Source organism: Aspergillus pseudodeflectus (genome assembly GCF_044049435.1).
Source record: "Aspergillus pseudodeflectus strain CBS 756.74 chromosome Unknown BJX68scaffold_12, whole genome shotgun sequence".
Lineage (NCBI taxonomy): Eukaryota > Fungi > Ascomycota > Eurotiomycetes > Eurotiales > Aspergillaceae > Aspergillus > Aspergillus pseudodeflectus.
This window is the reverse complement of record NW_027263788.1, coordinates 636999-660854: the sequence shown is the minus strand read 5'-3', so window position 1 is coordinate 660854 and position 23856 is coordinate 636999. Positions and strand designations below refer to the sequence as shown.

General features: G+C 51.6%; 10 protein-coding genes and 1 non-coding gene across 11 annotated transcripts; 5 read left to right on the top strand and 6 right to left on the bottom strand.

Moving 5' to 3' along the window:
- Positions 1 to 1113: 1113 nt before the first annotated feature.
- BJX68DRAFT_233011 (uncharacterized protein) lies at positions 1114 to 2682 on the bottom strand. The gene has a single exon (XM_071039579.1). The coding sequence runs from the start codon at positions 2040 to 2042 to the stop codon at positions 1725 to 1727; it is 318 nt and encodes a 105-aa protein (XP_070901355.1). The 5' UTR covers positions 2043 to 2682; the 3' UTR covers positions 1114 to 1724.
- A 1225-nt stretch (positions 2683 to 3907) lies between these two features.
- BJX68DRAFT_40641 (oleate delta-12 desaturase) lies at positions 3908 to 5590 on the top strand. Its single transcript, XM_071049122.1, has 3 exons — positions 3908 to 4046; positions 4104 to 4875; positions 4940 to 5590. The coding sequence occupies exons 1-3, from the start codon at positions 4008 to 4010 to the stop codon at positions 5299 to 5301; spliced, it is 1173 nt and encodes a 390-aa protein (XP_070901354.1). The 5' UTR covers positions 3908 to 4007; the 3' UTR covers positions 5302 to 5590.
- Positions 5300 to 7224, bottom strand: BJX68DRAFT_40648 (ribosome biosynthesis protein RRB1). Its single transcript, XM_071049123.1, has 3 exons — positions 6955 to 7224; positions 5643 to 6903; positions 5300 to 5590 (listed from the first exon to the last, which is right to left on the bottom strand). Exons 1-3 carry the CDS (start codon positions 7151 to 7153, stop codon positions 5566 to 5568), a joined length of 1485 nt encoding a protein of 494 aa, XP_070901353.1. The 5' UTR covers positions 7154 to 7224; the 3' UTR covers positions 5300 to 5565.
- Positions 7225 to 7375: 151 nt separating this feature from the next.
- BJX68DRAFT_233007 (P-loop containing nucleoside triphosphate hydrolase protein) lies at positions 7376 to 9201 on the top strand. Its single transcript, XM_071039578.1, has 4 exons — positions 7376 to 8002; positions 8047 to 8339; positions 8385 to 8459; positions 8521 to 9201. The coding sequence occupies exons 1-4, from the start codon at positions 7483 to 7485 to the stop codon at positions 8617 to 8619; spliced, it is 987 nt and encodes a 328-aa protein (XP_070901352.1). The 5' UTR covers positions 7376 to 7482; the 3' UTR covers positions 8620 to 9201.
- Positions 9179 to 9642, top strand: BJX68DRAFT_233005 (uncharacterized protein). The gene has a single exon (XM_071039577.1). It carries the CDS (start codon positions 9311 to 9313, stop codon positions 9611 to 9613), a length of 303 nt encoding a protein of 100 aa, XP_070901351.1. The 5' UTR covers positions 9179 to 9310; the 3' UTR covers positions 9614 to 9642.
- A 74-nt stretch (positions 9643 to 9716) lies between these two features.
- BJX68DRAFT_233003 (uncharacterized protein) lies at positions 9717 to 12311 on the top strand. Its single transcript, XM_071039576.1, has 7 exons — positions 9717 to 10148; positions 10196 to 10264; positions 10331 to 10441; positions 10497 to 10747; positions 10794 to 11077; positions 11129 to 11244; positions 11291 to 12311. The coding sequence occupies exons 1-7, from the start codon at positions 10057 to 10059 to the stop codon at positions 12027 to 12029; spliced, it is 1662 nt and encodes a 553-aa protein (XP_070901350.1). The 5' UTR covers positions 9717 to 10056; the 3' UTR covers positions 12030 to 12311.
- BJX68DRAFT_264924 (aldo/keto reductase family protein) lies at positions 12268 to 13295 on the bottom strand (the record flags this gene model as incomplete). Its single annotated transcript, XM_071045088.1, has 2 exons — positions 12268 to 12942; positions 12993 to 13295. The coding sequence occupies 2 exons, from the start codon at positions 13293 to 13295 to the stop codon at positions 12268 to 12270; spliced, it is 978 nt and encodes a 325-aa protein (XP_070901349.1).
- A 1921-nt stretch (positions 13296 to 15216) lies between these two features.
- Positions 15217 to 15289, bottom strand: BJX68DRAFT_t61. Its single transcript has one exon. It is a non-coding gene; the product is annotated as a tRNA-Thr (tRNA).
- Positions 15290 to 16884: 1595 nt separating this feature from the next.
- Positions 16885 to 17789, top strand: BJX68DRAFT_264923 (uncharacterized protein; the record flags this gene model as incomplete). The annotated part of the gene is made up of 2 exons (XM_071045087.1): positions 16885 to 17110; positions 17170 to 17789. The coding sequence occupies 2 exons, from the start codon at positions 16885 to 16887 to the stop codon at positions 17787 to 17789; spliced, it is 846 nt and encodes a 281-aa protein (XP_070901348.1).
- Positions 17790 to 18259: 470 nt separating this feature from the next.
- BJX68DRAFT_264922 (SDR family NAD(P)-dependent oxidoreductase) lies at positions 18260 to 18853 on the bottom strand (the record flags this gene model as incomplete). The annotated part of the gene is made up of 1 exon (XM_071045086.1): positions 18260 to 18853. The coding sequence occupies one exon, from the start codon at positions 18851 to 18853 to the stop codon at positions 18260 to 18262; it is 594 nt and encodes a 197-aa protein (XP_070901347.1).
- A 970-nt stretch (positions 18854 to 19823) lies between these two features.
- On the bottom strand, positions 19824 to 21612 carry BJX68DRAFT_264921 (uncharacterized protein; the record flags this gene model as incomplete). The annotated part of the gene is made up of 3 exons (XM_071045085.1): positions 19824 to 21021; positions 21074 to 21423; positions 21481 to 21612. The coding sequence occupies 3 exons, from the start codon at positions 21610 to 21612 to the stop codon at positions 19824 to 19826; spliced, it is 1680 nt and encodes a 559-aa protein (XP_070901346.1).
- Positions 21613 to 23856: the final 2244 nt, after the last annotated feature.

Here is a 23856-nt window from a genome sequence, read left to right as displayed (position 1 = left end):
TTACTCCTCATTGACTGGGTGGAGCTGTCACCTCAAGAGCAGGCAGGGTCTAGTCTTCCCTTGGCGCTACCGGTGGGATTTGCTACAGGCTAAATCGTTATTAGTTGGCATTGGCGTGACGAACTTTGAACGGTCTTGTCACGTCTCAGCCAATACATTCTCTCCCTCAATATAGCCGCCCAGCATCAGGGTGTTTGCCTGAGGTCATAACTCTAAGTCCGAACTTCAGGATGAAGCCACCGTGAGAACTCTATGAGTCTTTTGAGATAAGGCCCTGTCACTGATGCTTGTCGTGTCCTCCTTTACAAAGACTCGATCTCAGTGTGCAAGTACTCGATCTCAGTGTCCTTCAAAAACTGTTTGAGATTCGAGTTCCACGCGAGCCTCTGGCGCCAGAGTAACGGTGTAACGTCACGCGCTGCAACCTAAAGACTAGTTAGACCGAAATCAGTCCGTCGGGCGAATCTCAAGCACGAATTGAACGAATGGACAAAGATCAGCATTTCCGCGGACACATGGCGGTCCAGCTGCGAATGGGCAATAACCAAGTTCCTCACCGAATCTTATTGAATGCTCCGCATGCGAGATATGATCCTGATTTCTGGGATTCGTGACCGAAAAGGGTGGGCATCTCCGAGCTGGACGCAGGAATGAACGTTTGTGATAACTGTATGGTTTCGTTCCTGTATATCCATGTGGTGGAAGCTGAGACTTGGCGGACCTTATAAACCAGCCCACCAATCAGCGGCAAGCAATGTGGTTCCATTTCGGGTTAGCACCAGCTCGACCCCCGGTCTGTCAAAGTCTTGTTTCCGCTACTTGGCACTTGGCACGATTTTGGCAGCACAATAAAGGCTGCTGCAAGATGCAGAGGATGTTGGCTGGACGCTTTGGCAGGATTCTGGTAGCACAATAAAGGCTGTTACCAGAAGCGGATAGAGCTTCGCTTGACCCTTCTAGCCCAGCGCAGGGTATTGCCTTTTTCGGATTCACATGACGTCTAGCGTTTCAGAGCATGGCCAGGGCCCGAATCTGGCCAGTCTTGTCTTTTGGAGGTCAGCTTGGGTGATGAAGCATTTCTATACCTCGAACTACTGAACATGTTCGGCCCGTGTTAGGCCTGACTTTGTGCCTCAGCTCGGAGATAATGATCATGGCAGCTGGAGAATGGTAGGACGACTCTGGTGTATCAAGTTCGCCATTTGCAAGTAAATCAATTCTGGTGGTGTTGTTGTTTAGGACAACTCCATTGTGTCGCTCACTGGGGGCAGTAATCGGCCGGACGAGATTACACTGTGATGACCGCACCTTCACCAAGTTCGACAACATCACCGCGCGACACCCGACCACATGTCCTTGCACGGAATCGGGCCCGCTACTTCCACTCCGACACATTGCCGGAAAGTCTCCTTGAGCTTGGCGGATGTTTTCACATCGAGTTCATGAGATAAAGGCGCCACATATGAAATCCGTGAAGGCGACGATTGGTTGCGTTCAACGCTGGTGGTTAGAACAGCACACCCACAGTAGCAGAGGCCGCGCAATATCTTGCGCACAAAGCCGCTCTAGGCGATGGGGCGGAGACTGGGATAGGGTTTCTGGCTGGATAGGTGACCTGGACCGCATATGGATCGCGCTGATGCGACATGGACATTTGAGACAGACCAGGTTCATCCGTGTCTGATTCGTGGCAAGTTCAAATGAGCTCCGGGGCGTCGCCCTCATCAGGAGAAGGTTGCAGACCCTGGTGTATAAGGTTTCCGGTATCGCCCAACAAGTCTTGAAGAGAGGTACTGCATGACTGTCCCGCGTAGTGCTGGTCCATTCGAGAGTATTGCCTCAGGCAGACCGAGATGTCGACTAGGTCTGCTCACCGACGGTGACATCCGCAACAATTCATAGAATCGAGCGTCTGCCGCCTTTGGTTCTGGACAATGGCGATGTGGCTGGGTCAACAAACTTGGAGGCTGCAGAATCAACGTGACACCCTGAGCGCAGGCGAGCGGGGGGATGAAGTTGCGCAGTGTCTGGACTGCACTCATCGGGTCGGCATAGGTAAGTAGATAAGGTAATCCAAAGCATTTCAGCTGGCCAACCCCGTGGATTGCCGTAGATTGGCACCAAGAACATTCTGGTGCATCGGATCATAGTCTCAATGGCCGTAAAGGTTCACTGTTCGGAGACTAGTAATGGTTGTGAGAACGAACTTGAGTACCGCAGAAGCCATCACGGAGGTTATCTGCAGCTCGTTGGTCGAGCGGAAGGGGGTCTCCAAAACGATACTGTTAGGAGACGAGGAAGCCATGGCGTTGGTAGCCTCGATACACGGGCCCCGAAGCGCGAGGCTCTTAGCCCCAGCGGCTCCTGCGAATGAACCCGGGGCTCTGTAGCGCCGTATGCTTGCAAGGCGATCACGATGATAAATAGTATCCCAGAGGGCAGCATACATAAGGAGAGTGTTCTTTGGAGCAAGTATCCATTTCCCATAGTAGTTGCTGGAGTACTCCAAGGGACAAGGATTGAGCTAGGGGACAGCCGTCCCAAAATCCAGGTGGAGGATCGCGGACATCTTTAAAGGGGAGCTGCGCCTCTAGAGGCAGGAACGCGTCAGAGCGCCTGCCCCGAAGAGAAGCGGGTGGTCGAGGCTATAAGTCCTGGGCTGCATCATACGACGGCTTGTCGTCTTGGGCCAAGCGAATCAAGATGAACACGAGCGGAACACAAGAGCAGTGTGGCAAACGCTGCCTCGCTGATTTAACATGGTCTGCAGCCTGTCTACGGCATTCTGTGGTCGCACGGTGCGTTGTTTCCCAAGCAGATATCGCAGTACTACTGGTGGCAGGCTGCGAGATCCCTCAATCCGCTGGGTCATTGGGCCCCAGGCAAAGATGCAATTCATGCCGCATCCTCTCCTTTGTTGGTGGCATTGTACGTTGTAGCTATGCAGCTCTGAGGATCTGGTGACGATGACGGCCTCATGGATTCCTCGCTGGGCGTATATTCGCCACAAACGTGGCGTCTTTAGCCGAGCCAGAACTTGTATTTCCAATCATTGATAATCAGTTCAGCCATGTCAATGCATATTGCGGAGACCCAGCTGTGCCCTACCTAAAGCGCTGCAGCCTTGTGCATGCATAGCTTATGTAAGTCAGCATATGCAAACTTTGCCTCGCCATTCAGCTGAAGCTGCAAACTCAATAATTCCTGTGGCTCGGAGTGTTTGATAACTGCATGAATATGCGCACTAATAGGATCAAGAGCCTGTTATCCATGGTTTGCGCATGTCAGCTGAATCTTCAAATGGATACAATGCCCTTTGCCAGCCCCTGTGCAGGATCCATGTCAGCAGCAGCATAAGCGGCCAATCGCCTGTCGCTCGAATGTTTATTCCAGATCTGCCAGATAATCTGCCGAAATAAGATTCGAACGAGCCTCAACTCCCATGCGCGATACAGAATTTCATCGCAAAAAGTCCCCCGACACCCGATACGAAATACGGGATTCTCGAGAGCAAAGCGTTCGTTCCGATCGCGCAGAACTCGGCTCCGAGCAAAAAAAAGGGGCCAATGCCCAGACAAATCCAAAACATGTTGGGAAATTTTTCCTCACCCAAAAGTTTGGGAGCTTAAAATGTCAACAGAGTCTTCCACGGGACCGTTAAAGGAGGCTAGGCACGCACCTATCACACTGCCGGTAAACGCAACGGGGGTCCACAGCCAAACCCTTTCTGATGCTTTGTTGCTGTCTCGGCTCAGGGGGGAAAGGATCGCTTGTCCTATTATTGGTAGACTAGCATCCTCTGAGTTAGCTGGATACGGAGTAAGATTAGGGTTATCCGCGTTTGTAGAGGATCGCGAGAAACCGGGGCGTTTGATTTTTTTTCCTTTGTAAAAAAAAAATCGGCAGACCGAGAGACAAAATAAATAGCTCGCGGAATCCTTCTGATCGAGGTTGCGAAGAGCTTTTTTCCAGTTCAGTTGGTCAGATTGAGATCTATACACGCCGCCATGAGTGAAACTATATCCCTAACCAAGGGAGAGCAAAAGGTGCCCTAACTCTTCTCCTCAGCAACGATTGCGACAGCAAGACTAACAGCACCGCAGGAGGAACTCACCCTCAAGGAAATCCGCGATGCCATCCCCGCGCACTGCTTCGACCGCTCCCTCTTCATCTCCTGCGCCTACGTAGTCCGCGACTTCATCTACGCCGGAATCCTCTTCTACCTCGCCCTGCAAATCGACTACCTCCCCTCCTTGCCCCTGCGCGTCCTCGCCTGGATCCTCTACGGCTTCTTCCAGGGCTGCACCGGCACCGGAATCTGGATCCTCGCCCACGAGTGTGGCCACGGCGCCTTCTCCCCGTACCAACGGATCAACGATGTCATCGGCTGGGCGCTGCACTCCATCCTGCTCGTCCCCTACTTCTCCTGGAAGATCACGCACGCGCGCCACCACCGCTACACAAACAACACAGAAAAGGACACGGCGTTTGTTCCCTGGACCGAGAAGGACATCGCGGGCAAGACCAGCTACCTCCCCGAGTGGCTCGAGATGCTCGAGGACACCCCCATCTACTCGTTCGTCAGCCTGCTCGCGCACCAGCTCGCCGGGTGGCAGACGTACCTGCTTTTCAATGTGACCGCGGGAACCAAGAGCCGCCCGATCCAGGGCAAGCGCACGGGCTGGTTCCAGACGAACAGCCACTTTGATCCCACGGGGTCGCTGTGGACCGAGTCGCAGCGCCATCTCATTGCCATTTCTGATCTCGGTCTGCTGCTTATGGGTGCGGCCGTCTGGTACCTCAGTCAGCAGGTTGGTCTGCTCAAGACTTTCCTCATCTACGTTGTCCCCTACCTCTGGGTGCACCACTGGCTCGGTATGTCCATGTCCCACTCCACCCAAGTCAATTCTCTGAAAAGGAACCAAACTAACGAGACCAGTCGCAATCACCTACCTCCACCACACACACAAGGACATCCCGCACTACACAAACGAAAGCTGGACGTTCACGCGCGGCGCGCTCAGCACCGTTGACCGCGACTTTGGCTTCATCGGCCGCCACTTCTTCCACCACATCATCGACCACCACGTCGTGCACCACCTCTTCTCGCGCATCCCCTTCTACCGCGCCGAGGAGGCGACGAATGCGATCATCCCTGTCCTCGGCGAGCAGTACCATCGCGACGACTCTGGGTTCATGCGCAGTCTTGTGCGCACTTGGGGCGAGTGTACGCATGTTGGCGATGTTAGTGGGAAGAGGGATGGGGTGCTTCATTGGGTTTTGCCGAAGAAGGTCGAGTAAATCGCTGTGGTGTAAAAAGGCTGTGCATAGATCTTGGGACTGTTGATAGATGTGTTAGTAATCGGTGGCTGTTTGCTGTTAGAAGTCTGGTTTGTTAGATTGTTTGATAGATGATAGACAATGCCACGTCGATGCTCTAGTGTCGTGTCATTCATTGAATCTGATTGGCTATGGTCTATACACAGAAGCGATAATGGTATAGATGCGGAGCGTCCAAAACGGAAAATATAAACATGAAGGTCATTATTCGAGCACTTTTATCTACTAAACGCTGATAGTCTTGAACACACTGTAGAGAAGTTAGCATGAGTCAAAGTAAGGAGATTATGTGGAGAACGTACCCGAATCCACTGCTTCCGGTAGCCATGAGCGTACCCGGCATCTGCGCCTGCCAGTGCACTTCCTTGACGGATTCCATGTAGTGCACGAAGAGCAGCTGTGGCGGCACGTCCGAGAGACCAGCCTCGCGGCTTTCTTCCTCGTCCAGTTCGACCGCCAAATCCCATAGAGTAACTGTGTTATCGGCGGATCCGACCGCAACGACACTGTCGTCTGTCGGGTGCCATTCAATACTTGTGATGGGTTCTTTGTGGAAGTCAAAAGAGGCAACGGGGGCCGCGGTGATTGGTGCCGAAGGCGCGGCCGGGTTGGGCTTCCAGTGTCGCAGATCCCAGACGGCCCATTGTCCGTCGTCGGCGCCTGTGGAGAGAAGGTGGAAGGTCTGCTTCGACCAGCTCATGACGTTCACGTCCGTGTTCGAGATCTTCACATCCACGGCAGGCTTGCGAGATTTCGAGCGCACGTCCCAAACTTTGACGGTGCCGTCGCTGCTCGCTGAGGCAAACACGTTCTTCTCGTTCGGCGACCATTGGATCTCCTCGACGGACGAGCTGTGTCCAGTGAATGCGCGTGTGTCTGTCACCCAGCCACCTCCTTCAGTGCGGGTTGTCACATAAATCAATCCATCGTTGTCACCTGTCAAGAGCTTGCCGAGAGGCTGAAGAGGGGACCAGTCGAGGGCGTAACCCTCAGACTTGTGCATGCGGAGTGTAGACAAGGGCTTGTAGGCAGAAGGGGGCAGCATCGTGCCGGGAACATTGAAGCTGGTAAAGTGTGGGGTGACATCGTGAATAACAACTTGTGAGTTTTCGAGCATCGTCGCGGTGATTGTTTGAGGGGTGGAATCTCCGGTCGGCGAAGGGGTCTGGTGCGCACGGATTCGGTTTGCCGTTGAGCCGAGCGGGATGCTCTTAGACTCGAGAATGGCCTCGCCTCCCTCGTCGTCGTCGGAGTCGCTCTCGGAGTCTGTCTCATTTTCTCTTTCCATCTTGCCGAGGCCGCTGAGCTTCAGGACCATGAGCTCGTTCTCCTTTGCACGTCGTCCCTCTGCCTGTGTTCCGGTCACTGCATATACTGTCGCGGGATAGGTCTTGCGGTTGTCGCCAAGGTTATCGCGGACAATGTCGAATGAAAGGCATGGCCATGGTGTGCTGAGTGTGTGTAGCATATCGTATGTGGAAGGGTCAGGGGAGAGAACCTCTCCGGGCGCGAGTTTCGTCCGGCCAGGAATGAATGTCTGTTGGTCTACCTCCATTGCGTCCGCTGTACAGGGTCAGTTGGTTATAATGAAAGATCAATGGTGCGTAGACATACCCTTCTCCTCTTCCTCGCGCTCTGCGTCCGGTCGCCCGTCGACGCCGGCCTCCAAGATCTCATCCTCACTCTCGAACTCGTCCTCAAACTCATCCTCGAACTCACCCATCTCGTCGGGAGGGGCACCAGCGACCGGGCGCTCGCCAGCCTTGAGGGCGGCGGCCTGGTCGTCAGAGGCGTCGGCACTTCGTTTAGACATTTTATCGGTATAGTTCAGTCCTCCGGATGAGCAGCAACGAGCTGTCGTACGGCAATGCGAGACGTTGGAAGACGTTTCTCGTTCGTGGTTCAGGAACTTTTTTTCTCTTGGAAAATTGGGGTGGCCCGCACTAGGCCTATCGCGGTCTAGCGGCGATCGGTCGAGCTGGAGCTGCGGCTGGCTGTGACCTTGTGTTGTTGACCTCAGGCTTCTCCCCCTCCGGCCTCGTCCAACTCGATTCGCTCCTGTCCTGTCACCTATTGTTCTCTGTTCGATTGTCCCTCTTTTATCAGGAGCCGTGCTCTGATATTCCGTTCGTTCGTATCGCCATGGATCCCGTCCACCCCCCGGTCGCCGAGCCACCTGCGCCCGAAGTTCAGGAAACACAACAGGCGCCTCAGCCAGACCAGCAACACCTTCAACAAGATATTCAGCAGGAGCAACTGCCAGAGCAAGCACAAGAGCTTCAGCAAGATGCTCCGCAAGAAGCCCAGCCCCACCAGCGAGACATCCCACATCGCTCAGAAGCTGAAACACCTACCATCATCCCGGCCTCCGCCCCAGAAGAATCTACCCTCCCTCCGACAAGCTATCATAACGGTTACAGCAGCGACTCGCGCGCTCATTATGACTATCACACTACTCCAACGCACGACTCACACCCTCAACCGCCGGCGACGTCGAGACCGAGTTCTGGGTTATCAGTTACCCAGAAACAGCCCGCGCAGCCGTCGAAGAACAGCGTGGTGATCAAGGTCGGCATGGTCGGAGATGCACAAATCGGAAAGACTAGTTTGATGGTCAAATATGTCGAGGGTAGCTGGGATGAGGATTACATTCAGACACTGGGTATGTTGCCTTGATTGCGGTGTCCATCCTTGCTAATGATGCAGGCGTCAACTTTATGGAAAAAACAATCTCGATCCGGAATACAGAAATCACATTCTCAATCTGGGATTTGGGTGGCCAGCGCGAGTTTGTCAACATGCTGCCGCTTGTGTGTAACGATGCCGTCGCTATTCTCTTCATGTTCGACCTTACCCGCAAAAGCACATTGAACTCCATCAAGGAATGGTACAGGCAAGGGCGAGGGTTCAACAAGACCGCCATCCCCTTCCTCGTGGGTACCAAGTACGATCACTTTGTGAACTTTCCTCGGGAAGATCAAGAGGAGATTTCAATTCAGGTAAGCAGATCGCTGCCGTAATTCTGCCATTTCTAACCTCCCTAGGCCAAACGCTTTGCAAAAGCTATGAAAGCCAGTTTGATCTTCAGCAGTACCAGTCACAGCATCAATGTACAAAAGGTAGGACTCCTTCCTAGCTGGAGCCTTTTCCATATTCATGGCCGTACTAACATCGCCATAGATATTCAAAATCGTCCTGGCCAAAGCGTTTGACCTGAAATGTACAATCCCCGAGATCGAAAACATCGGCGAGCCTCTGTTGCTCTACAAGAACGTATAAACGGCTCTCACTGCTTATGATCATGCGCCGGACGAATGACGTTGATGAGCAAACATTCCTAAACCTGGGCTTGCTGCCCTGTACCGACTCTGGATCGACCGCCACGGTCCTGTATTTCTTTTATTCCTGTTTCATCCAGCATTGGGTGCGCCCGGACTCGTTTTCTTCATCCTTTCTTTCTCTGTCTAAATTCCCCGGATGTTTCTTTCTCTTCCTTCAGTTCGTTTCTCCTGTAGGCGTATGTCCCCTGTCTGGTTGAAAATTGTAATGCTGGCTCCATGTCCCTTTCTTTTACGTCATGTTTGATTGAAAACCACTTCTTCTGTCGAGTGTCTTTTTTTCCTGAAGATATCGAAATTGTCTCGGCCCGAATTGAATCGTCTGGTTAGCAAATACCGTTTGTTTGTTTGTCAATACAACTTGCATTTGCCGCCAGCTCCTCTGCTCGTGAGCACCGCGCGTCGTCGCAAAGTATTGCCTGTTTGGTAGATATTGCATAGAGATATCTGGCCATAGAGGAATCTCGATTACTTTAACTGAGGCCGCTAGCGCCTGGACACTAGCGGACATGAAGGATTCAGATGGGTGATGATAGGGTGCTCCGTGTACAAGCTAAAACTGGTGTCGACATATAAAGGTCATCGCACAGTCGAACGGACGACTTTCAAATGTCTTCCTTCCTGCTAGGTGAATGGCTCGGCAGTACGTTACAAGTATCCAACAGCGACTATCCAACCCCCGCAGCCAACTATTTCGGCTCGGGCACGTACCTTATCATTCCCTACGCCGATTTGCACTCATGCGCAGCCCCTTAGGGAAACCGAGGATGGCCTGCGGTCGGACATCCGATCTCTGGCGGTGGAATATTGGCATCGGTCAAGAGATTGCTGCTTGGAGCTGGAGCATTGTGCTCTCCCTACTACTCCGGAGTAGTGCGGGGTTAAGGGTTCAATCTGCAGGGGGTTCCAAGGTTTGTCGGCTGCGGTTGCCCTGAACAGTGAGATTAGTCAACCAAGAGCATCTGTGTTTATTTCTTCCAGCATCTCCGCCAGGCACCACTGGCAGGAGAAACGCTCAGAACCTTAATTCCTCGACATCCTCACAGTTGCTCTTCCGCCTCGATTCTTTCAGCTCTGTTCCCTGCCCAGCCCGCCAATCTCGACAACGAATCAAGTCGAGACTCGGCCTCCCCACCACCTGGCACCACCCGCTCTCAATGGCCGGCTTCTTATATCCGCCAATCTCGTTCCAAACGACTTCAGACTTTCAGCGGCCAAGACTCAAGCCACTTCCAGTCTTCCGGGCTCGCCGTTGAGGATGACTCAGCGAACCTGATGTCGCCGGAAAGTCGCCGGAAATCAGGCGCTAAATGCGATTGATTTCCAGCTGAACCTCGGACTTGGACATGAAAGGAGTCAAAGAGCCGATTCCAACACAATGGCTCCTCAGATGCCGAATGCGTGTCTTACCTGCGCGGTGCAAAAGCGGAAATGCGACAAGACGTTTCCAGCGTGCTTGAGGTGTGCTCGGTAGGTGCGCCGATCCTGCAAAATAACGGATTGAGTAACGGGTGCAGGTCAAAAACAAACCGGCAATGTGTATATCGAGGTCCCTTTGATGACCAACTTACGGGGTATAGTAGCGGGTATGTTGTGGCCCCGACTCTCAGCAAATCAAGTTAAGAGCACTTGTCTCACTTTCTTCCAATCAGACCGCTCGTTCCCAGTTCACCATCCTTCAAATCTGCAGTCAACTGCGAAAAGTGCCGGGCAGGAAAGCGCGCCTGCAGCAGGGACTTGCCGGTCTGTTTAAGATGTAAAAGGTGATACCCGCTCTATCTTGGTGAGAGCTTGTTCGTTTCCTAACTGTATTGGCAGACAAAATACGCCCTGCGACTATGAGCTCGGCAAAGCTTACTCGGTTGACGCGAACCGTCGAAGTATACCGGTTCAATCATGGTCTCCTCGAGATAGATTATCAAAAGTCACCATCAGTCCTCAACCTTTCGAAGACCTGGAGCTGTCGAGAGTCAGACATTCCATATCCCCCCTCGCCCTGTCCGCACCCCAATATAAGCCGCGATACCCTATACCCGAACGTGATTATTTTCCGAAATTGATCCGTTATTGTAAGGTTATGTGCCTCGGATCAAGGAACTACCACTAACGTATCAGACACGGAGGCTTGCTGTATGCCATCCAGCTATGTTGTACAGGACAGCCTCATGGCGCACATCAATAGCTTTTGGATGAGTCGAGCCCTAGCGGATCCCTGTCTGTTTTCCACACTTCTCTACAACGCATCGGCCCACCGGGACATGGTTCATGGTATACCACATACCTACCAAACGTTATATCATCACTCGCAGGTGTTGAAGATCTTGCGCAAACGCTTAGAAGAGGGCCGCCAAATTACCTATGAAACGGCAGCCTCTGTGATTTCTTTGACTTTTTACAGTGTATGCAACCCCGTTATGACAACACATTCGCGGCTATACTAACCTTGATAGATGAGTGGATATAACACGGACTCTGCCCTTATACACAGGAATGGTCTGTTGCATATGCTTGCGAAGAGCCAGAATCAAGGCCCGGAGTTTGAGCCACTGACGGCCTTGGCGAACTTGTAAGCAATTTCTGACTGTAGTTGGCTGTAACTAACATCTCTTAAGAATACTCCTAGGTCTTACGGTAGTAGTCAACGAAGATCCGCCGATCATCCCCCCGGTCAACACATCAACACAGACTGACGCGTTCACTTTCGGGCCCGGCTGTATGCCCTCGAATCTGCTCCGACGCGCAGTGAGATCAGGGAATCGAGACAGCCTACTCAGCAGCGACACTGTTTTCGAACTGCAAGACGTCCTCGATTTCATCGATAATGCCGAGCACGTTCCGATATCAGACTTATATACCCTCCACGCCACCACCAGAACCAAACATCCCACAGAAACCAGTCCCAAAGCAGAATCTCCCAGTCCTACCAGCCAAACGGCCCGAATCATAAACGAATGCTGTCATCTAGCGACCGATATCTTCTGGTCTCTAGTGCAGAACGCACTATACCCTGAGAGTCCATCTTCAGCAGATGACCCATCAACTCCAGTTCCACGCACATCGTTTGAGATGGTAGGCGCTGTTTTCCTAAATCTAGACATCTTAACGTGGAAGAAGCACAATCCAGAAGCCTACCTGTGGGTTGCGCTTACAGCCGCAGCGGCCTGTGACAAGCCAGAGAGTCGCGCCTCGTTTGTTGCGGTAGTACCGCCTGTTTTAACCGCGGCGGATACGAAGGAATTGTTGCTTGCAAGGGAGTGCTGGAGGTATTATAAGTGGTTGAGTGGGATTTCCTCCTCGCGGGCCGAGGAAAGGAATGTGGATAGGGGTCCTGTGACTGAGCTGGCTTGCTAGGTTGTGTTTTGAATGGGACTTGGATGTGGTCCAAGACAGAATACGCTATAGATCCTCGTCGCTAAGACCATGCACTCTGAGGTGATTATGCAGGTATAAAACTAAGCTTTTGGCTTTCTTACCAAGCATTTGACTAAGGCGCCCTACACGATTATATCTTACCCAAGCCCTAGCTAGAGGTGATTAGCTATGTCTCGAGTTGCTATTCAAACAAGTCTATACCCAATCGACACCCCTTCTACTTTCCAACACTATTGAACGTATCAAGCGGCGCATCATCCCTAACCAATTCCCAGACCCTCTCGATCTTTCTTACAACCTCCCCGGACAGTGGCCCTTCCCTCAAGCCCCTCAACGTCCCCTCCACCTGCTCCTTATTTTTTGCCCCAAAGATAAGGCCATCCCCGAGCTCTCCGCTCAACGTCGAGTGAAACGCCACCCACCGATACGCCAACTCCGCTTTCGGAATTCCCGCTTCATCCGCAATTTGCCCCCAGAGCCTCAACCCCTCCAGCATCCCCGGCTTCGCATACAAAGCATTGAATATCCCGCCTGTGGGCGTTTTGGGATCCCAGCGCCCCTCCCCGCCAGAAATCAGGGTCTCGACGTGCTTTGTAAGAAATCCGCCCGCGATGGGAGAGTAGGCGTAGTAAGCGATGTTATATTTCCTCAAGATGGGGAGGAGAGTCGATTCAGAATGCCGCGCAACCGCGTTGTAGTTTCCCTGATAGACAGAGGGGAGAACGTAGTTATTTTCCTTGCAAATGCGGAGGACGTCAAGGACTTCATCCGGGAGGAAGTTGGATAGGCCAAAGCGTTTAAATTTTCCGCTCTTATACACGGCTTGTATGCCGGATAATAGGTCTTCGAGGGGCACGCGGCGGTCGGGGGCGTGGATGTAGTAGACGTCCACCTGGCTGTGTCAATAGACCATTGGCAATACCCAGCGCATATTACCCATACCTGATCCACTCCCAAAGCCGCAAGGCTCTCCTCCGCACTAGCAATGAGTCCCTCCTTACTAGATGCCTCCGAGGCGAACCCACCAGGGTACTTTGTATCAATCGTGAATTTGAAAGCCGCAGCTGCTTCACCGAGCCACTCTTCGCTGTCTGGGTAGAATCTCGCCGTATCGATGGTCTTCACACCACCGGCTTCGAGGAGGTCCAGTGCTCCCTCCATGGCTTCCAACGAGGTGAAGTCGGACGCCATGGTTGGGCCAAAGGAGGCGCCGCCGAAGATTAGTTGGACTGGTGGTGTGGACATTGCTGTGGTTGTGGTTGGATCTGTTCAAAGGCCAGTGTGTTGAAAGTAGAGGATGCGTGGCCTGACTGACTACCGTGCTGGAGAGTTCCATTACACCCATTGCACAGTCGCGGGATTTATAGCATTCTACTACGCATAGCATCTCCGTTTACTGCTTGCCATGCTTCTGTCTAGTTTGAACAAGGCGACGGTGTATTTCCAAGCACTACAGCCCGATAGGTGCCGGTTAGCCTGTTGCACAAATCTGCCGCGGTATGACGGGCTATCAATCAGGGGATGCTTAGCCTACTTGGTTAGGGCTCGAGAATACTTTCCGCATTATGCAGCCATCGCTGACAAAGCTAGAGTTGGGACCTAAGCTTTGGATCCTTCAGCCATGACCCTGGTGCGGGCTAGCCGGCTTTCGATAGGCTATTGTCACAGCCCATGTGGATGTGGCGCCGGAGACATGGGTACTGCGGCTGAAATATTCGTCCGAGCAGCGAGGACCTAATAAAATATTCTGTTATCTTTTCTGAGCATTGGCGAGGGCTATGACGATTAGTGGAGGCCGCGTTGCACTGGAGGTGTCTGTCGCCAGTCGGTGCCCAAGCCCTAAGTGGCTTGCGTGAGTAGCGGAGATTGGGCAACTCATCCTTGACGACGAAAGAGATGGGTAAGAAGTATTGGGATATAGGCAACAAGCAAAAGGAAATTTTTCAGATGGGTTATACTTTGTTGATAAACTGGCTGCCATGTTTATACCCTCGTCTGCCGCGTCTACACTTTGTTCGTCGGCGAGGTATTCGGTCATCGCTAACTGTAAATGGCGTGCCGGAATCAGCTATACCTCCTATGCATGAGGTGCTTCTTTGGGAAAGACAGGAAAGTAACGCTCAGTTGCGCCTCCCTTGGATGCACTCTCGAGTTGAGATGGAAGGAGCGACTGGGCCTAGCAACATCGTACCTTCCTATTCCAGAACAGGAAGGGGCAGCTACCCTGGAGACGGTCGCACCTTCCGTTTCATATTGCTGGCGACAGAGAAGGAAGGAGCTATGTATGGCCCTGGATCGCTCTCTCCCTTTGAGGATGGCCGGACCTGTGAGGAAGGCATGACTATGCGCGCACCTTCCAGGTACGAAACAGGAAGGAACGCCTACACCAACCATGGTCGCACCTTCCATTGTGAATCCCTGATAGCAAGAAAGGAAGGAGCGATACTCACCTTCGGTTGCTCCTTCCCTGGGAAGTTGAACAAGACTCTGAGGAAGGAACGACTGCAGGCGCAGCTTCCAGTTACAGAATAAGCAGGAGCGCTTATTGGGGCTGGTTCGCACCTTCCCTGTTTGTGATCGATCTATTATTACATATGGAAGGAGCGACCAGGGCTGGCGCCGAAGCACTTTCCTATTACAGAATAGGAAGGCACGCCTAGGCACGGTCATGGTCGCTCCTTCCCGTGGTCCTCGATGTCAAAGACCATGCGAGGAAGGTGCAACCAAGGCAGGCATAACAGGAAGGAAAGACAGGCGCTCCTTCCTTGTGAAATGAACCAGGATACATGATGGGGAAGACACGACCAAGAATGCGCCTTCCAGTTATAGAATAGGAAGGAACATCTTTTGGGGAGAGGGTCCTGCCTTCCTTGGACAGTGCAAGGATCACACGGGTAGCTCTTTCCTTGTGAGATAGCCAGAGCAGATGAGAAAGGAACGAACGACCAGCGCTGTACCTTGTTATTGCATATTAAAGTTAGGGCAGGGAAGGTGCGGCTTGATAAACCTTAAGGATTGAACGAAGTATATGGAAGAGCGGATAAAACTCTTCAACGAACAGGATCCAACCACCTCCCGCCACGCCCTTCAACCTCCTTATCTCTCTTTTCATGCCTTGAAGAAAGTGGTTGGTTAGTTATTTGGTGGATAAAAACGTAAAAAGAAATGCTCCCACGCGGATTTGAACCGCGGACCTCATGATTACTAGTCATGCGCTCTACCAACTGAGCCATAGGAGCTAACACGTGATGAAAGCGCTTATTGTTCACACATTATAAGCAGGAAATTACCACACGAAGACCTAGGCGTAGAAGCGTACAAAGGTCAACTCGTACAAAGGTCAACTTGTCAAGTGTAAGAATTTGAAGAGTAAACCTTGGAATTCTTATTTTTACTGTTATGCAGCTATGTACCTGATCAGGAAGCTCGACCCGTGCAGAACAAACAGCCTTATCTATACTTTGGACCTGCATTGCCGCGATCCCTAAAAGCCTCAATCAGGATCAGGAGCAATCGATAAAACTACAACGTGCAGCTAGTCCAACAAAGTCATCTTCATGGCTGCTTTGGTCACGCATCGCGTGCGATGTATGGCCTACCAATCCAGAGCTAGGGGCCTTCTGCTACGCTACGATGATATCTCTTGGCAGATAGTTAGTTCATCGTAAAGAGAAGCTCGTGCTGGTCTGAGAGTATTAGGGCAGCTGGTCCTATCCGTGTATACATCACTATAAGCGACAGGTCCTTATGCAAACTACTCGGATACTAGGTGCCGGACTTCAATGGTTTTGATTTTGTATGTTGGATTACAAAGCCAACAGGGTGGTGGAAATAGGTTTGAGGAGCATGGGCGAAGATGGCTATAAATATATTGTGCCGACCGAGTGGCTGTGATTGAGCAGCCATCTTAATTCCTGAACAAACAGTAAAATTTCAGGACTCGATTATCGATTCCGTCGAAACACTCCGCCAACCTACAGCTTAACCCTTCATCTCGCTCTGACAATCCATACCCGTTTCACAATCAATGGTCGGATTTCCCTCACTGGGGCATGCTTCGCTGAACACTCTTGAGGCTTGTCACAGCAAAAGTGGGTCTGGTTTGATTGAGACCCTGCACCACGAGCGAGGCTTGGACTGGTTCCGCCAATAGTCTGCTTTGGCCCCCAGAAACAACGGCAGAGTCGGGGAAAGATGGACGATTTTAGTAGTATTAGGGAGGATCATCGAATCGGGTTATGTCCGCTAGAACTGATCGCTAGTAGCTGTACACCAGTCAGACGACGGGACGCCTTGTTAGAGCTCCGCTGGGCTTGACTCGCGGCGATTCATGCAGAAATCCCCTTGTTGAAGTCTTCATTGTATCGCTTGTACTTTCAGAGACTGCAAAGACCACAGGATTACAGACTTGCGAGTAAATCACATCAGTATCTTCACAAACTACGAACGGCATCCTGGACAACAAATTCAATCAACCCATTGGACCTACAATCAGCAACCTTGATGATGGGTCTCACGAGTCAGCACCAGAATAGATCCGTCGAGGGCTGAGTCGTGTCTCCACCTTGTGGCCATGTCCTCTCAGCTTAGGCCCTGAAACGGGGACACCCTGAGCATGGAATTCACGAATCTGCCTTGCGTGATAATGATTGGGCTGGGAGGCTCATGGACTCGAGGGTCGGCCTAAATGAAATCTCTTATGTTTGTTCTGTATTTATAGTTTTGATCATCCGTGTCTCTCTTCTTAGTTTTGATCTTTCCTGCCTTCTTACCTCCTCGAGCCCACCCCATCCCACCTCCCCAAGGACGGCGTATATTCATATCCGAGATCATCATGGCAGTCTGCTACGACACAAACGGCAACGAGGACACGACGCAGTTCCCCTGCTCTGCCGATGGCTCACCCGCGCAATGCTGCGAGATTGGCCAACTCTGTGCCTCGGACGGCCTGTGCGTGAACAACGGGACAGGAGGTCTGACGAAATACTCCATCCACGGCTGCTCGGTGCAGGACTGGACCGATGGACAGGTCGACAGTTGCCCCCACCAGTGTATTGAGAGTATGTGACAATCCACACGACGCTGCCTCTTCAAGGCGAGAAAGTTAATATTTTTCCAGCCGGCGGAGTCGGTGTGACAGACTGCGGCGTAGGGACCTTTTGCTGCTACGGCTTTGGCGGCTGCGACTGCAACAATTCGACGCAGACATTCAACCTCGACCCTATTCGCATCGTCGCCACAATCTCCGGCGAGACATCGACAAGCACACCAACCCCAACCTCTTCTTCAACAACCTCCTCATCACCCACCGCAGACACTGACGCCTCCTCCTCCTCCTCTTCAAGCAGCTCAAGCTCAAGCAACGCCCTCCCAATCGGCCTCGGTGTAGGTCTAGGAGTCGGTATCCCCCTCTTGATAGCCGCCATCGTCGCCGTCTTCTTCTGTCTCCGGAAGCGCCGCAATACCCCGGTCCCCGAGAAGGATATCGGCATGGCCGGGTACCAGGCTCCACCGGGGTATCAGGCCCCGAGCGCGCAGAATGGTGGTGAGGCTGGGTGGTATCAGCAGGGTGTTGCATCGCCACCGGTGCCGATGGAGGGTGCGAAGACGGTTTCTGGGCCCGGGACTGGGGGGTACTTTGGGGAGCAGCAGCAGGGGCAGGGGATGCCGCATGAGTTACCAAGTCGTCAGGAACCACAGGAGTTGCCGGGTCGGCAGGAGCCACATGAGCTGCAATGATATTTGACCATGACCATGTGGTGGTTTTTGACTGGGTGTGTCGATGTTGATAGGTGGAGCGTGGTAGTTGTGGGAGGAGGATTGTGGCGTTGGTTCGGATTCAATTTGCTTTCTAATAGAGATACCAGAGCAAGTTTATTTGTCTAATAATATTTCACTACATGTCTCTCAGTATCATAGCAGGAACGTTTCCGCGCTGGAAGAGTACTAGTATATTCAGTATAGTTCATATCAAGCAGTCGTGATACCCCCGTCGACGTTATGTACAGCGCCGGTAGTAAACCCAGAATTCTCATCAAGCAGATACGTAACCAGCCCAACAGCCTCCTTCGCAGTCCCCATCCTACCAAGCGGAATAGCGCTCGAAAGCATCTTCATGCGCTCCTCCGAAGCAACATTCCGCAGCATCGATGTATCAATTGGACCCACAAGGACTACATACTACGCCAAGAAAACAATGAAAGGATAACTCACGGACAAACCGCATTAACTCTAACCCCAAATGGCGCCGCATCAATCGCCCCCGCCCTCATAAGCCCCAGAAACCCATGCTTACTCGTCGTATACGCCGACAGGCTTGACGCCCCTGTCACACTCTCATCACTTCCAAAGACGACCGCCGACGCCGTCTCAATCTCCTTGCGCTCCACGGCACCAGTCATATACCGCAACTGCGCGGGCACAAGATTCAGCATTCTCTTTACATTAACGTCTTGCGCAAAGTTCCAGTCATCGTCGCTGACGTTCCAAATGGGTTCTACCACGGATTCCTTAGGGTACACGCCTGCGGCATCCACGGAGCCGTCGAGGCGGCCGAAGTAGGTTGTGGTCGAGGTGATCCAGGATTCGACGGCGGGGCGGTCGGTGATATTGAGGGCTTGGCTGGAGAGGTTCTCTTTCCCGATGATGCTTTCGAGTTCTGCTGCGGTTGTTGCGAGGCCTTCGGTGGAGATATCAGTGATTGAGAGGCGTGCGCCGAGGTTGGCGAGGTGGTGGGCGATGGCGTAGCCGATGCCGGATGCGGCGCCGGTTACGGTGATGACTTTACCTTGGAATCCGGACATGTTGGGTATTTTCCGTCATGTGCAGCGAGCTACGGGATGAGGTCAAGCATTTATAGCATGAATGGTCTTATACTCCTCTCGAACGATATGTCTTGATAACACGCTAAAGTGGGATTATTTGACCTTAACTCCGAAATCCGGGTGGAGATCCTGTCCGCGTGCCCTATCAAGTCTCAGCCAAGGCCCTTGGGGGCAAGATTAGTATACCTAACTAATGCCATCTGGTAGGTGCCGTGGGATTCCAGGGCCAAGGTAGTAAAGTACGAATAACGTAGGACAGGTATCACTGGAATATTCGACTTGGGAATCAGGCCATCTCTCATATACATTCTCATCACTGGTCTTACCGAGCTACGTGAGCAGTCATGGACATTGGAAGTCTAATTAACCGCTTATTGAGCCTTGGGTAAAACGCCGTCCATAGATATATATTCTTCGACCGGGCCTTTGAGCCATTGCTAAGTTATTTTAGTCCGTGCCAACCTGGAATCGATCTACCTTGAGCTAAATATGTCATGATAATCCCAAGTGATGGCAGCGTTTTGGTCAACCCTTGGAATTAGAAAGTGTTTATTATTTTGAGAAAGCGCGAAGGCTTGACCATAAGTAGAAAGACTGTTAACAATCTGTATAGTATAACAGCTGTGAACTCTATTAAGACGATGGAAAACTCCTGTGCACTCTTCGGTTTGATCGAAAGGTCCTAAGTCAGAACCAACCTTGACCACCGACACCAGTAACCCTGTATTTAGACCCTAAAACCCATATACGCTCGTTGCACCGTTTGCAGGTATATGTAAAAGAAGCATTTCGAACGGATAGGAAGCCATGTCGCATGTCCCCACCTAACCGAGGCTCCAGAGCATCCTTCTGGCAGAAGGTACATGGGAGATTGCTGAAGATTCGCGATAGCTCAGTGTCGTCAAAAGCGCTGTCAGATTGAGGCTCCGAGTCGTCCCCTGTAGTTGGCTTAGGGGCCTGGAGCAGCATCTGATACAGGAGCCGGGGCAACGTTGTCTTCTGCAGAAGGGACGTTTTCACCATCAACCACCGCTTCCTCATTCCGTTGCTCGGTCTCTCCATCATTTCCTTCCTGGTTGGATCTCACGGTCTCCATAACCAAAGACGCCCAGAAAGAGGTTGCAATCGCAACTTGTTCACACCTCTCTGCCTGTTTCAAGATCTTGGTATATCGGCGCCGAGTATCAAACCCGTGAGTAGCGACCAGTTTCAAGCGACTTTCTTCTGGGCTGTGGCTACTGTTGACTGCCAATGATGGCTCTTCTAGCAGGGTGCCTCGGAGTAAATGTGGCAATTGATAGTCGGTTGACAGCTGAGTAGACGAGTTGATCAGCACATGCGCGCAGCACCCGGAGGGCCTGGAGTCGCAGCGCTGTCGAAGGATCAGCACAGACAAGCCACTCTCCTGTATGATCCAGGTTTCGACGCAAAAAGAAAGCTTCTCGCTAGGGCTGGGTGGCGTATCACCCATCATGGTAATGGCCTTGTCGAGGTAAAAGAGAGCTTCTGAGTTAATCTCAATGTCGAAGCCGTCACCAAGCGGTGCCCAGCAAGAAGACTCGGCATGGATGGCCAAGTCCAGGTCGAAAGCCTCTGATTCCGGACTGCTCCACTCTACTGATTCCTTGTCGCTGGCAGTTGCTTCCTCGAGGATGTCTGATTTGTTGCCTTCGGTCTGCGGAACGCAAGCGGTTGTTTCATTTGGCAAATCAGAAGCGGTGTCTTCAGTCTCAGGATCCGGACTTAGGGTCATCATGGCGGAATCGACGCCGGAGGAAGGCCCATGAACAACGCTTCGAGTTCCATCATTGTAAATCACAATATCCGAAGTAAGAGCTTCTTGGTCTTGAGTGCCAACGGTGGCCAGTGATGATGTGCTGATGTTATCCGCATTGTAGTTCGAGTTTGAGCCATTTGGGATAACGGTATGTCGTCCATTGGCACCCAGCCAACTGATCCGTTTCGAACCCCTTTTCCCTTTCGCTTTAGGGTTTAGGGAGCGTAGCTGTTCTTTGGTCATGATTTTCTTGACATAGGCCACTGGCGTCTTTGCCGTCTGACAGGCCCTGTGTAAGTCTTTAAAGTCCCTATGTTGCTCACGCACAGTGTCACCGTAATCTTGCAACATCTCGGTTACCTCCGTCGTTCTTTCAACAGCTTAGTCAAGTACATCAGGATGAGAAGGGGGCTTGGACTTACCGTATATTGCTGTTTACCAGAAGAATTGTTGAAAGGGCGTTATGGAGAGATGACTCAATGTGCTTTGCTGACTGAATCAAATCGTTGATGTGAGCCCGGTGTACCACAATCTTCCCTTTGCCGATGATGTCCCTGAACTTGCCCTTCCATTTATCCCAAGTACTTGATCGGGAGTCAATTTCTTTCTTTGCAAGTTCAAGATTATTTAGCAACTGCATCAAGTCTTGAATGATAGATTGGACATCTTCGGCGAAGGAATCGATGATATTGTGCCGCTTGTTGCTCGAAAGGGCGGAAAGCTTTTCGTGGAGCTCAGATTGACTTGCCAGATACTGCATGATAGCGACTGTCTAAAATCAAACATATAAGTACAAGCTGCACCCGTGGTATGGTGCTCAATTACGTACCCTTCTGATAGTGGCCAGCACCTTGTGGTACCGCTTGAGGTCTTCGCCAGCATGGCCAACATCCTCCGCGAACTTGAGCAACTTCCCCAAGCACTCGCCAAATGCCAGAAAACCTGTGACTATGTCGGCCATTGTATCAACCGAGTAAACGTGGTGTTCAGACTTAACCAGAGTCTGAGATTTGAGCAATGAAAACCCCGCGGCATCAAGTGGCTTTTATAGACCTGTCAGTCATCTTTGACGGAGGCAGTGTCACCATATCTGACAAGCTTCCCTTTTTTTCAATTAATATAGTCGCAAGGCTATGTTTTCTTGCACTGCAGGTATGCATCTTGGTGGCGGAGATTTGGTTCGTACAACAAGGCTGGCAGAGTGTGCCCAATCAACTTTTCTCCCAAGCGCGCAAGGCTCAAGCTTTGTGTTTGAGTTCGCTCACCGTTCGAAAGCCACCTCCAGACTATGCACCTGCCACGTAAGTATATGGTGTCGTTGCCTCCTGGGGTAGTAACCGAGAGGACTGGGGGCAAAGTGGGCAGTGTCTGCATCTACCTGTGCCACTTCTCTGGGATGGGCGAGACTGCAGCGGGGCGCTCGTCAGGCGCGATGCAGAGAACGGTCAGAATGCCTGATTTTATCGAGAGACCAACATTGTTGCACAAAGTCAATTCCCGACCAAGGTATTACGTAGACGTTCAGCGTCTTAACTGGTGGCTTCGGGTTGTCGACCGGCTAGACGTAGGATGACACAAATCAGCTATGCGAGTAGGAGGATTACAATCAAATACTCTAGATACACTCCAATAATAGCGATGTCTTTAATATGTGGGACAAAGTATTGAAACAGATTCGTAATGGTAAAGCAAGCAATGAGAATGATGCTCGACGGTAACGTGAGGCTGCACTGGTCCACGGAGTCAAGTGATCCTGAGTGGCTCTTAGCTCCCCCAGAAGTAAGCCCATGGAAGTCACAATTACTACCGGTCTCGGCGGCTTAGAATAGTCATTGTATTGCCGGATATCGCATGGCCGGCCGCGGGGGGGGGTGAGGGCGGGCTTGGTTCTGATGGCCCCTTTGGATGGAGTGAACGCTCTACGGGAAGCGCTTGGAACTTGGAAATCGCTCATACTGACCAATTGTGGTTAGTAAGGCTGAATGATTTGAAGGGCATAATGCCTTTGCACTATCGGGAATAGGACACAGAGGGTCCTGTCACTGGGGCATTGCTTTTTTGTGCCACCACGAGGTTGTCTACAAATATGCCTCGGCTAAGACCGCTGGCGAGGCAGCCAGGGACATCGTAGACTCGTCTCAGGGTATTCCGACTCTTGAAAATATTGATCTAAGAATTTTACATCTTGGTATTTGTCAACCAAATGCCTTCTCGTGTGCCAATGGCTGTTTAGAGTCACGCGAGAAACGCCACCAACGGATCAATGCAGCAATTGAGTCTCTGGGTAAGATTTCGAGCGCACCCAAGAGACTTTGGGAGATTTCGCCCCTATCTCATCATCAAAGCAATACGGAGTAGAATCAGACCGACAGGGCCGAATTGCTGTCATCACGGCTCTTCCCATCTTGGCTTGTCGCATAAGCAAGGCTGAATTCGTTAGTAAAACTGTGCTCCGCCACAAGCCGAACTTTGAGCCTTGAAGTTGAACACGCGGGAAACCAGAATCTCGATAACATACATTCAGAGTGGTGGCGAGCGTAAAGCATGCGAGTGGAAAGGGATTGCGAGCCAATGAACTGAATGGATAGGTACATCTCTTACAGTCAGCAAGAGCTTTATTAACTATCGAGTGTGCCTGATACTTTCGTCAGTGTGGTACGGATTTCTGATCTGGAGGGAAAGAAATGTGTTTGCTTCAGAATCGTCTAAGCACACTGCGCTTGTTGACAAAAACAAAGGGCTGATACAATGAAATATGATCAAGCTGTATAGCCCCTTGGACAGCCCTGGGAGCTATTGTCATGTTCAAACATCACGTAATCCGTCAGCGATAATATGCCAAGAAGCTGATAGCCTAGCGTCGCTAAGCTCGATTGCGTATGAGATAAACGAACACCATGGATCTACCCGTAATGCTTCTGAGTTCACTCTTTGGTTGGTGATACAGAAACTAAGCTATCCTGTAATTTCTTCACGGTCTCGCCAGGCTTCTTCGATGCTGCTTGAAAGGACTCCGTGGGAGCCCTTGTAATATCAGGCCTGCCACTTCTTGACTCCGAGCAATCATCAAGAAGTGCTTGTAGCGCGATTTTGTGCTTGGTTAAGACTTTAGGAAATAAGGTAATGCGTGTCAGCGCGCATTCTACTGGCACGTAAATAGAAGGCTTGAAATATCACGGGCGCGTTTCGTGGACTCCAATTTGGT